Source organism: Schistosoma haematobium, chromosome 7 (assembly GCF_000699445.3).
Source record: "Schistosoma haematobium chromosome 7, whole genome shotgun sequence".
Lineage (NCBI taxonomy): Eukaryota > Metazoa > Platyhelminthes > Trematoda > Strigeidida > Schistosomatidae > Schistosoma > Schistosoma haematobium.
The window spans coordinates 15,808,268-15,821,349 of NC_067202.1; the positions used below are offsets into that span (position 1 = coordinate 15,808,268).

General features: G+C 37.5%; 1 protein-coding gene across 1 annotated transcript in view; it reads right to left on the reverse strand.

Annotated features, from left to right (window-relative positions):
* Window positions 1-2,758: 2,758 nt before the first annotated feature.
* BUB3_6 (mitotic spindle checkpoint protein Bub3) overlaps window positions 2,759-13,082 on the reverse strand; it is a gene marked incomplete at its 3' end in the record, with an annotated part of 87,133 nt that continues 76,809 nt past the window's right edge. Inside the window, exons 19-21 of the mRNA XM_051218100.1 lie at window positions 12,549-12,951; window positions 5,553-5,649; window positions 2,759-3,182 (exon numbers count right to left, since the gene is read on the reverse strand). Coding sequence (XP_051064534.1) covers window positions 2,759-3,182; window positions 5,553-5,649; window positions 12,549-12,951 — 924 coding nt within the window. The remainder of the gene's footprint in view (window positions 3,183-5,552; window positions 5,650-12,548; window positions 12,952-13,082) is intronic.

Sequence of the window (13,082 nt, forward strand, 5' to 3'; positions counted from 1 at the left end):
CAAATGCTTGGAGAGTGGCTTACTAAGAAAACCGCCTGCTTTGGATTTGGCACAAGGAACTCGAACTCCTAGGACTACATAAATTCCTAGGCCGTGATCACTTAGCAAATAGCCTTTTTAGGGATAACGGAACTAACTGAGATGCTTGCAAACGTTTACCAATTAGAGAATGTCCCAAAATACTGGGATGAGGTGATGGCCATAACTGTCTTTTAAAAGGGTTTATGTCACCTATGTAACAACTATTATGGGATAAGTTTAATTCTTTTTCCAAGCAAATTAATAGGTTACGTTGTACTTCGCAGATTGTTCAAAAACCCGGGGAAGATCGACTCGAGAGGAGCTGGCAGGTTTTCGAGGATGTATTTACAGTATCACCACCCTCCACCAAATGTCAGAACACTGCCATACTTATGTGCAATCACTGTTTCTTGATGTCAGAACTGGCTTCAATCCATTGAACAGGACTGCTTACTGGAGTTATCTGTCGAAAAAGGTTGTGCCCCTTTTAGGTTACATACTTTTACAAGACTGGTAGGAACTTGTACTCACTCTTGGTAGTGAGCGGATAGAAGTAGTAGAGAGCCCATGTATTTGGGTAGTTGCGTAAGTGCTGGTGATGACGTGAGTGATGAGATCGATTCACGTATGATGAAAATCATAGTGGCATATGCTGAGCCACCTGGTTGTAAAAGGTTAGATCCATAATCCATCAGTCAGGGCAGTCCCGCTCTGTGCTTATGAAACCTATCCTCTCCTATTTGACGATGTTAAGCGACTTTCTGTGTCCGATCATCGTTGGCCCTGATATCCATTTGCAACACTGTGTTACTGTTGTGGAGATTTGATAATGCACATTAGTCTTTCACAACTCCCTGGTTGGAGTACTAGAGACGGTGCAACACAGTGTCTAGAGACGTTATCAGTAATGGCTCAAAATAGTAGTCAGTGACGATCATGCTATAACTTGCTTTTACTTTTTTCATACAAGTGAGAGGAACTTCTTTAACTTCAAGAATCCTCTCTAGTTGTATTTTCCCTGACTAAACTACCTCACCATTCTTTTTTTTATTCTCAGTCATTAATTTCAATTCATTTTATCATATTCACGTTCAGTTATCCCTTTACAGTCACATTTCCGCAATTGTGGTGTAAATGTATGTTTTGTTACTTCTTCGTACCGATATTTTTGTTTACATAAATAAGTATATACAAGGTCTATGAGAAAACTAAAGATCGACAAAGAAACATACGAAATTAGTTCATTGGGTCATTAACTATTCTGGTAGGTTCATGATATCTGGTTGGGATCCATTGATATTCAGGACTGCGATTGAGCAGTCTCTTATTGCCATATATGCATACTGTGTGTATTGCCTCGATATTGCCTTAATTCACAAGCATTATAAGCAAAGACGGATAGTGGTTAGTAATGGAATTCAGGACACAGTAGCTAAGTTGGTGACGCGATGGTGTTTGAAGCGAACGGTACTGGGTTCGAGTCCCGGATTGAACATCAACCCTGAGATGCAGATACATCCAATTGACTAGTCCCAAATAGGATGAAACGTGCGTCCTGGATTCCATTGCTAGCCACTATCCATCTTTGCTTATAATAGGATCTGCACGATCAGCGATTGGAAATATGACTCAGAGAATCAAGTACAATGCTATCCACTTTTTATCACACTGTCAGTTTTCAGCACAAGAATCTCTTCATACATACAAATAAAAAATAAGAATACTGAAGAGAAACTTTTTTTTAAATTTTTACCCATGGATAAGTTCATGTTCTCATTTTTACAAACTGATAATAATAATAATAATAGAATTGAAAATAATTCGAGGTAGACAACAACAACAACAACAACAACAACAACAACAGTAACAATCATTCATTGAGGCAGGGAACCAAGTCAATCTGAATTGAAGTTCACAAGAGAAATTTCTTGAATTAATTACATATTTGTGCGTATTTAATGAAAATGAAAAAAGAAAAAAAAATTATCAAACAAAAACAACTTCTGTGATTAATCAGTGTAGTTTTATCTTCTTTTCTAAAATAACTTGAATGATCCAAAATGTCAATTTATGAATGAAGCCGGACGAAAAAGAAAACTCATCTGTACTTTATTAGTTGAATAATAATAAATCATTGTGAAGATAATCTTATTCGCCTCAATAATAATAATAATAATAATAATAATAATAATAATAATAATAATAATAATAATAATAATAATAATAGAGAGAGAGAGAGAGAGAGAGTTAAAATTGATTTTACTCAAAGCAACAATAATACAATTGTGTATTAGTAAACATACAAATGAATGTTGAATACACAAAATAATGGAATTGGATAAAATTCGAATAAATAAAAACTTTATACACAGAAAATAGTACCAAGATGTACATCATCATAAACACACAACCGGGTATTGTTCTTCTTTTATTCCCTCTTACTTGTATTTGAACACCTTACAAATTATATGGATGGGGGAAGAAGAGTAGTGTATGTAGAACGATGGTATAGGAGGGGGGTTAACTGATGATAATAATGATAATAATAATAATATTTGGCTTAAACGTATTCCACAAAACAAAATACAAAATCAAACTGAATGTGATTCTTGAATAAACATTCAGGAAAAAAAGCAGAACGAAAAGACAGAATGACAAGGCACACACACGCAGTAACAAATAGCGATTGCAAGGAAGTCAATTTTCGTAGAGAATAACACCATTTACTAATTTCTTCCTATGAAATAGTTGTAGTTGAATGAGAAGTTGTCACAGGAATGACAGGTCGTCGGACAATCATTAAATCACACCGTGTAGTAGAAGGAGGGGAAGTTGATAATGACGATGATGATGGTGGTGGTGGTGATGATGATGATGATGATGATGATAAGTTAGAAATATTTTTAACATTATTCAATTGTGTTATTAATGTATCCTCTTTATTTTTTGTATGTAAAAGTTGTGATGATGGTGGTGAAATGCAATAATAATCTAAAGTTGATGATGATGAATGAGGCAATGAATTGGCAACACCAACAGTTAATCGTCTAACACCTTTTTGTCTATTACGTTCAGTTGATTTTTTTGGAATTGCTGATGCTGTACGATGGAGTGTAACAGTAGTAGTATTATTATTAGAATGATTTGTTGTTTTCTTACGACTGAAATAATAATAATTTGTTTTAAGAAAAAGAAAACATGATCAAATAAACAATTAATCTAATAGATAGATATAAATAAGACATTTGTTCTTACATTTCAAAATGATTCTTTACCAAAAAATGTTAACCAATCAAATGATTAGGGCAGTATGTGTATAGGAATGTTCAATGTAAACAAATCTGTGCAATACAAATGAGAAGAAAAATAAAGAAAACCATACACAATAGTGTAGCGATTTTGACGAGACTATAATCTATAGACGGACCAATCAGATATAAAATAACAGGTCGTGGATTTGGGCGCTAAATTCATTCATCCATTTAGATAAATAGAGTTTTGACATTATAGCTGATGTCAGTTCGTGATGGAAACCCTAAATGTAATTTCTAACATTAACTATCAACTGTAAATCATAATTCTAATCCCTCACACTGATTGCCCCCAAACGCCCTGGTACGGTTGAGAGTGGGAAGGGTCCGCTCTCCCTCTCCAAATGCTCTCACATGAACACGCGTATACAACCACTGTCAGGGAATTCTTACTCACTACCTCCTCAAACCATGAGTGTTGTTTATGAGCTTGAAAGGACTAAAAGCGAATGTCCGGCGATTTAACCGGGTTGGTGGATATGGAGAGTCTATCTAGGTGAGTTAGAAAACCCTCATTCCAAACCAATGGTACACAAGGGATCCAGTATCTTCAAGGGACAAATGGTGGTTGAACCTATTGTTGGTCACTGGCTACCATGAAAGTGCATCTCCTGACGTTGCTCTATTGCCTCATGGATTAGACTTTTAGGTCTAAGAAAACCACCTGTTTCGGTTTGGGCACCCGGTCAGTATCACAACCCACACACAAATCAAGTGACTTGCGTAGCGCATATCTATTTGATAGTGGGAAAAAAACTTGTCACAATGTAACCAACATTAAATGAAGCTGAAACTCTTCAAAATAATCATTTCTGTTAATTGTGCAATCAATCAGTAACACAGTCACACAATGTGTGCTCAAAACGTTTCAATTTCAAAATTAGCGGTTTTGATTAAATTAGAAAATAATTAGTAAATTTAAACAAAATATTGTAGTACGTACACTGATGGTACTTAATAAATGTATATATCATTTATACACACATATATATATTGATCATTGGTCAGCATATGCGTTATCACTGAAATAGTTTACGAAGTAAAAATAGAAAGAAATATTCAGTCAATTAACAACTAAGTGATTCGAAACCTGTTACATACCAGTGTGTAGTAGAAGAATTCTGTCTACAAGAAATGAATAAAGATGTCTGATGTTGAACTAAACCAAAGTGATATTGGTTATTAATCAAATAATTGTAACCATCTCACTTCTACAGGAAGTTATTCGTAACCGGAATGACTCAGTGATGATAACATCTCAGGCTGAACATAAGTTCTAATCCCTAGGAAAGTATCAGTCTCTTCAAGATTGCACAGTAAATCTCGGTACGAGACCAAGGTAAAACAGAGTTTCCAACTATCTACCTCTAACAAACCAACATGCTATTACAGTATTTACAATGTATAATTACTATTCCTACTGCTAATAATCGTAAGGATAAAGACCTTTTTTACTGTTAATACTCAGAGAGATGAATTAATCTGAATCAGTAGGGTAATGTAGACTCCTCGAATGAATTATCATTACACTGATTATGTTTATACATATAATAATTGGAAAGTCGAGTGTCTGTTTACATTGAAAATTAAGAAATCTATTTTGAACAACTTATCAAATAGATTTAAGAGCATACTATATACAGAAGATAAAAAATGCACATTGAAAAAATCCAAATAATTAATGGGGATATTAGCTAAAGGGATTAATCTGAACTACATCTACGTTTGAAGAGATTAAGATATCACTCAAAAACCAGCGAATGGAACGAAAGTAAACAACACAACAACGGGATAAGGTAAACGATTCCATTGCGCCTCAGTCCTGATAACTAGTGGGGGTAACAATAGATTCAACAGATGGAAATCTATATTCCACAATTAATTAGAAGCACGAACTAACAAGCATAGAACTTATGAGTATATATACCGTACAAAACACGTCAAAAAAATAGAGTATTAAAAGAGGAAACGAATTAATGACATTTAAGGTCCTTCCAAGTGGGAAATACAAACTGAAGGTAAAAGTGAGCGCTTTTGGTGCAAACATGAAAAGTTCAAATTTCCAAAATCAGATATTTAACAAGTGATTTCTAGGGGTCTAGCATCCTCAACAACTAACTAGAAAATAAACTAGTCGCATAATTTTCGCGATCAAATACAATCATACATATGTAAATATCTCTTCTTAATTGTAAATGTTTAATAAATTAGTTAACTTACTTAGAGGATTTTTCTTTTATTTGTAAGTTTCTATGTGATTGATTATTCATCTTATCCAAAGCTTTTAACCACAAGGAGCGAACTTGTTCAATAACTTCTGTTTAGTTAACGAGAAAGAAAAAAGGGAAACACAATACGGTGAAACATGCTCGATAAATCATAGTCACGTAAAGTATAACTTTACTAAAAAAAACATATGTATATCCAAAGCATGACATTCTGTAATAACACACAGAAGAAATCATTATTCAGTGATACAAAAACCTATATGCACCAGTTGAAGTTGTCACAACACTTCAGCACCGAGACATGACAGAGTAGTAAAAGTCTTAGTGACAGTAGAAAAAAATCGGTACTAGTGATATGGTTTGATAAAATATGGATTTGGCAAGTAAAAAAGTGTGAGATAGGTTTGAAACATAAGAAGAAAAGTGATTACATTTGCGTCACTATGATCGATCCTAAACCACCTCGTCAAACGTCTCCAACCATTGGTTACGATGATCCCCTAAGACTTCCAGCAAGGTAAGCTGAAACTACCAACACGTTTTCACTTAGTAGTAAATGAGTTCAGTAACTTTCTTCAAACATACTCCTACACCAGCGAACATCGTATACCGATGTAGGAAGTGCACGAATATACACACAATACTTATCTTAGCTGTTTCAACCGACGAAGATTCACTACCTTGTCAATCGATTTGTCATCCTTACTTCGCATCTTACCCAAGCACTGTTAACTAAGTCGACTCGAAATATATGAGGGATATTTTGAGGACACTTATGACCGGATGCTATTAATTTACAAATATCCTCTATTTTTAAAGGTCAAGTTTCAGTCACAAAACAAAATGGAGTGATATGTTGCGGAGTTTACTTATGTCAGTTGACAGACGAACATATTGTCTACGATACAAGTGAAATAAGTAAGCAAAAGTCAACCAAGCATTCTTAACATGTGCCGAGATTTCGTCAGATACCTACACGCTATTACTGATGACTTACAAAATAGGTGAAATAATCAACGCACCCAACTACTACATTCCTTTTCATAAGTTCAGGTATTGATGCAAACCAGTCTTGAAGCAATGACTTGCATCAAAATGGAAGGAAACGCATCTCAAGTACGGTTATATCGTTTCCCAAGGCCGTTAGAAGACTCAGCATTTTGTCAGCATCTTCACTAAGTAAAACTACATCATCTGTGTGGTCCATGTCAACAAGTGAATCTTTTAGAAGTGGATTAATTCATGACAAATCGGAAGATGAAAGCGTTATTTTTTAAAGTATGTGACAGTAAAAATAGTGAAAGCGGACAACCTTGACAAACCCTACCTACCGACCTTATATCTCTGACAGTAGTGGATATTACCTTGATCATAATTTTAACCCTATTTCACTCGTTAATATTCCTACTATCAACCATTATTTTCTATTTTGTTCACATGTGCTACCAGTGTTAACGATACGTGTATAAGAAATCTAATTTCAAGTCTCGTGAAATTGTATTCCGAATAACAATGTCGGAGTTGTCAATGGGCGAACCTTATGTTAAATTGAACAACAAACTCTACTAACTAATACAAAGGAGTCTTTTGCTATTTATGCATGGAAACTCCGAGTCATGTAGGATACCACTAAACATGACATGACTGGACTCTACTGATCATGGCTTCTCATTAAAATTATGAGAATAACCTCTCGAAGTTAATTACTTTTAATATAAAGAATTGGTGAAGATTCTTTAACATATTTTTAGTTTTACGTCAAAAATTAAATTTAATTAAATAACCCTTGAAAACTATGTAGCACTGGATAGTTGTATCGTCCTAATATGGGACACCTTAGCAGTGCGCACGCACGACATCACCTGTGAAAATAAGAACAGGAGTACAAAATCGTAAACCATATAAGAGGATATTATTAGAAACTGAAAGACTACAAACTAAGCAATGTGTTAACAACATACTAATTTACCTGAAAAAAAGCAAATTATTTGGGGAATTATTTTTTTAACAAATAACTATCACTAATGGGAATCCAGAGATGGAAATAGCATCATTATGCACATATCAATGATAACTGCTAGTGGCATCATTGTTATTGTGTGGCACATATGTGTTTGGTGCCCCCTTGTACCAATGCTTATGTGTTCAAATAAATAAATAAATAAATGTACACGCTGTTGGAGTTTCCAAAATTTTCACAGTCTGTAAGCTGTGAAAATGATATAAGTAAAGATTATGATAGCTAGTAGTGGAATACAGGACGTGCGTTTCGTCATATTTGTGACTTTATGGCAATATCATGTTAATCCACACATGATGAATATATGCCAAAAAATAGAGACAAATAAATTGAAGACCTAAAGATCAATGGGAAGATCATAACAGCCTATACAAACCAGTTATAATAATAATGAATAATAACCTACTACATGGAAGAGTATATCAGTCAGTCAGTCAGTAACAACGTAGAACTTCGTACGTACATCAGTACTCTGAAAGGGTATATAACTTCTTGAAAAGAGGTATTTGCTACCTCGGGTGGTGAGTTAAACAATCTGTATATCATAACTAACATATAGACTGATACAAACATCTGTGTATTGACCAGAATTCCCATACTACTATTCAATATAAAGAAATCCAGTTGACAAGATCCATCACAAAAGCGAGAAACAATAATCTTCAAGAATAGGTTTTTTTAAAGACATAAATGGACGATATGCATGAAAGACTATTGGAGAATACAATATCTAAAATAAACAAATGGATTTGCATTATTGTAATCGAATCCGAGTCAATCCATTTACATGTTTTCTAAATTTAAATATACTTCAAATACACACCAATCTCTCCTAAATGCCCTGGTGCAGTCGAGAGTGGAACAAATGGCATGTGAACCTATTGTTGGTCACCGACTACAATGGGACTACATCTCCTAACGTAGTTTCACTGCCTTATGGATTAGAAAACCATCCGGTTCAGTTTGGGCTCCCGGACAATATTCCAGCTCTCACAGAAATCGAATGATTTGTGTGGCGTATATAAATTTGGTGCCTCCTTGTATCAGCCCGATCGTTGTTGCTACCTTGACGTGGTGGTCGGGCTTGTCTATCGTGATGAAGCAACCGAGCTATACTGGCTGAAACAACCGTCCCTCAAGTTCCTACCATGTCAGACAGGTCGGTTGAAGAGCGATAAGACTAAAAGCAACAAACTCAAGGTCCGAAAGCGAAGTCGTACTGCTGACTGTACAAAGGTGTGACAGCAGTAAGGTGTTTCCTTCAAACAACCAGCATGACAGCGATGCTGCCTTCCCACAAGGAGGGGTGGGGTTGGAAAAGGTCGACCCTAAAAATGCACACCTCGCCTTATCCCACGAATATCCATCTCCGGCGGTAAGGTCTCAACAAGTACGGAGCTAACACAAAAATTACACTTAAAAAGGTTGTGTGTGACCGAACTCAAACAGTTGTCCCTTGGGCACTGCGGTCACGCTCTCAGGTCACTAAGACCACCTCTAATCCAATTTCCTTTTCAGATACCTCCAGAACAACCCTTCCACGGTGTGGGCAACCGGGAAGTGATAACCGCCCTCATATCTCCAACAGCACTCAAGACCATTGTATTCATAATCAACCTCCGTCTTCACTTTCTATTATTCCTCCTACATCGACTTTCAACGCTAAACTTCCTCTTTCGGCTTCCCCCTCAAGTGTCACCATAGCCAACGACTCTAGTGCTCAAAACACTGTCCCAGGTCTACTGAAACCTCGCTCCAAGCTAAACATTGGAGCCTTCAACGTACGCACCCTATGTCAAATCGGTCAGCAGGCTTCCCTAGTCTCGTACCATTGATGTATACTGTGTCTCCGAAACATGCATACAGGATCCCAGTGTGGTCATTCTCTCGATCTCACCTCGGCAAAACAGAGAGCCGACGAGATACACCCTCCGTGTATCTGGTGACCCGACGGCCAGTTCTCGTGGACTGGCAGGTGTGGGCGTAGCCGTTTGTGTGCTGTTCGGCTAAACGGCTCCGTAAGAACTCGGAAAGATAGGGACACACGTCGTTGCCTTTTTGTCGTTCCTGCCTACGCTCCCACCGACTGCAGCTCAGATGAAGTGGAAGATGAATTTTACAGAAAGCTATCTGAACTTCTTCAGAAAGTTAAACGTTCAGACATAGTACTCGTAGCAGGTGACTTTAATGCCCAGATAGGTAGTTTAAACCAAACAGAAAGGCATTTAGGTGGGTATTTTAGTATTCCGGCACAGCGAACAGATAATGGTGACCGTCTGCTGCAACTGTGCTCAGACAATCGCTTATTTTTAGCAAACACAAATTTTAAGCATAAGGAGAGACATCGTCTAACATGGCGACCCCCTGCACCAAACCAACGATGGACTCAAATAGACCATATTGCCATCAGTCATCGTTGGAGAGGGTCGGTAGAAGATTGTCGCTCATTCTGGAGTACCTGCTTGGACTCCGACCACACCTAATATGGGCACGCATCTGCTTGCGCCTTACTGGACGCAAAAAAGCCACAGTAAAAAGACCCATTAGAACTGAATTGAGTAGTGAGAAAACCAAAAGTAGGTGTTCCAGGAACAACTGAGTTCACAATTAGGTAATTCTGAAAACGAGGTTGACCCAGATGTTGCTTGGAAAGGTATACAAACAACTGTGGAAACAGCAGTGACATCTATCAGTGATTTAAACCACAGGGTTACAAAGAATCAATGGATTTCCTCTAGGTTTATTGCACTGATTGGTTCTTGCAAACTCGTCCCATCAGGCTCTGAACACGATGGAGAGCGACAACAAATCAGATCTAGGTTAGGCAAAAGTCTAAGGAACGACCGTGATTTGTGGTGGGCAACGAAAGCAAAAGAGATGGAAAAGGCGGCGACTATAGGGAACACAAGACAGTTTTACAGACTAATAAAAGAAACTGGAATTAATACGTCAAGTGTAAGTCAGACTATTTCGGAAAAAGACGACACCCTCACCTGCTCTCAGTCCAGACGTTTAGAACGATGGGCGAAACATTTCAGAGAACAGTTCAGCTGCTCTTCAGCTACTCTACAACTACTTTCCATTCCCAGACAATGTGAATAGAACATTGAAGTAGGTCCCTCAACTCTAGCAGAAGTTCAAAAGGCTATAGTTAATCTGAAAGGAGGAAGGGCAGCTGGTCCAGATGGATTGGCTCCAGAGGTCTTTAAGGATGGTGATCCAATTTTAGCGATTAGGTTGACTAATATTTTAGCTAAGATCTGGGAGTTATTCCATCTGACTGGTCACAGTCACTTATCGTCCCAATATATAAGAGAGGGTTAAAATCATCCTGTGACAACCACAAAGGGATTAGTTTAACTAATATAGTATCTAAAATACTAGTCTCGATAATTATCGGACGCTTAACTAAGACCCGTGGACTGCAAGCACGAGAAAATCAGGCTGGCTTTAGACGTGATCGTGGCTGCATCGACCACATATTCACCATTCGTCAGGTTCTAGAACATAGGCATACTTATCGACGTCCAACAATGGTGGTCTTTCTTGACTTAAAAGCAGTATTTGACTCGGTAGACCGCGAGATTCTGTGGCAGTGTCTGTCATTGAAAGGTGTACCTCAGAAGTACATAAACTTTGTGAAGGCTCTTTACTCGAACACTACTAGCCGAATCAGAGCTTATGGCGAACTGTCATCTACTTTTGCAACCTCAAGTGGTGTCCGACAAGACTGTCCACTTTTTCCATTTTTGTTCACCCTCATCATAAACCTACTGCTGTAAATAACATTTGCGTCGACTGATTTCTTTCCAGGAGGTCCACCAATCGAATTAGAATACGCAGATGATAGTCCTGTTTCGTGAAGACGCTGATAAAATGCAGAGTCTTCTGGTAGCACTAAGCAACAATGCCAGAATGTTTGGAATGCGCTTCTCTCCCTCTAAATGCAAGTTGTTGCTTCAGGACTGGTCTGCATCAACACCAGAACTAAGGATAGGGAGTGAAGTAGTCGAACACGTTGACAACTTCACTTATCTTGAAAGTCTGATCAGCCCTAATGAGTTGGTGTCTGACAAAATCTCAGCACGGATTCGAAAAGCTCGTTTGGCTTTTGCCAACTTACGTCACCTTTGGCGAAGGCGAGATATCCGTCTATCAATAAAAGGACGAGTATACTGCGCGTCAGTCCGTTCTGTTTTACTTTACGGCAGCGAAACATGGCCATTAAGAGTAGAAGACACTCGTAAGCTACTAGTATTTGACCACAGATGCCTTAGAAATATTGCTGGCGTCTGTTGGGATCATCGGGTAAGTAATAGTGAGGTTAGACGCAGGATATTAGGGAATGATGGTAAATCAGTTGATGAGGTTGTGAATCTTCATCGACTGAGATGGTTGGGCCACGTGCTACGTATGCCTGAACACCGATTACCACGTCGTGCAATGCTAACCAGTGTTCGTGATGGTTGGAAGAAAGTTAGGGGCGACCAAACCAAAACGTGGCATCAGTCCAAAAAGTCACTAACTTCTAGTCTGAGCCATGTTGGTAGATGCAGACCACTTGGTTGGCGTCTGCGTGACTGTCGTAACCAATGGTTGGAGACTCTTGGTGACATGGCTCAGAATCGATCACAATGGCGTCGGTGTGTACACTCTCTGTCTTCCCTTAAACTAAGAGATTGAAATCACTTCATATCTTTCTTTCTACCAACTAATTCTTTCTTCCTGTACTATATCCTTATATGCAGTCTTTCTTTTATATATCACCACCATTGACTTAACAACTATGAATCCGGTGTCCATCTTGCTGTGCTAATGCGGTATGGCAACTTGGACCGACGGATATATGTGCCTGGTCCTACGTTGTAGCTGACTGGCTGACCTTGTGTCAGTGCTTATGTGTTTATATAAATAATAAATAATAAATAAATATACACAGATAGACATGAATGCACAACAGTTACTCACCTTTATTCAATTCATCTTCATTATCAAACTTCTTAACAGTCGAGTCATAAACAACAGTGAGCTGTTGTTCTTGTTCAGATGATGATATAGAAGATTGTTGACTAAGAGTAACATCGGTAGATTTACGTCGTGCCGAAGAAAAAACAGAAGATGAAGACAATAATGTATCATTATTTATTGGTTCATGTGTTGAATCTAATCTTTGAATATGATTATTATTATGATCTCGAAGAATCGGTTTCTTTTGTTGTTTAGACTTGTCAGTAGCAGTTAAATAAGTAATAGCATCCATTAAAGTTGGTTCATTTATTGTACTGAAATCGATATTTGTGATAGGATTCTTTGTAATCATTGGTAAACTGTCAATAAGCCATTTCCAATGTCGAAATAAATGTTCAAGAACCTATAACAAGTTGAAAATAGGATAGTAATAATCATTACTATATTCAAATACACTAACCAACCGATTGAAAATGTACGTGTCGGTTAACATTAATGTAGAGCTATGTAATGGCTTCAAAGTTGTCACAATAC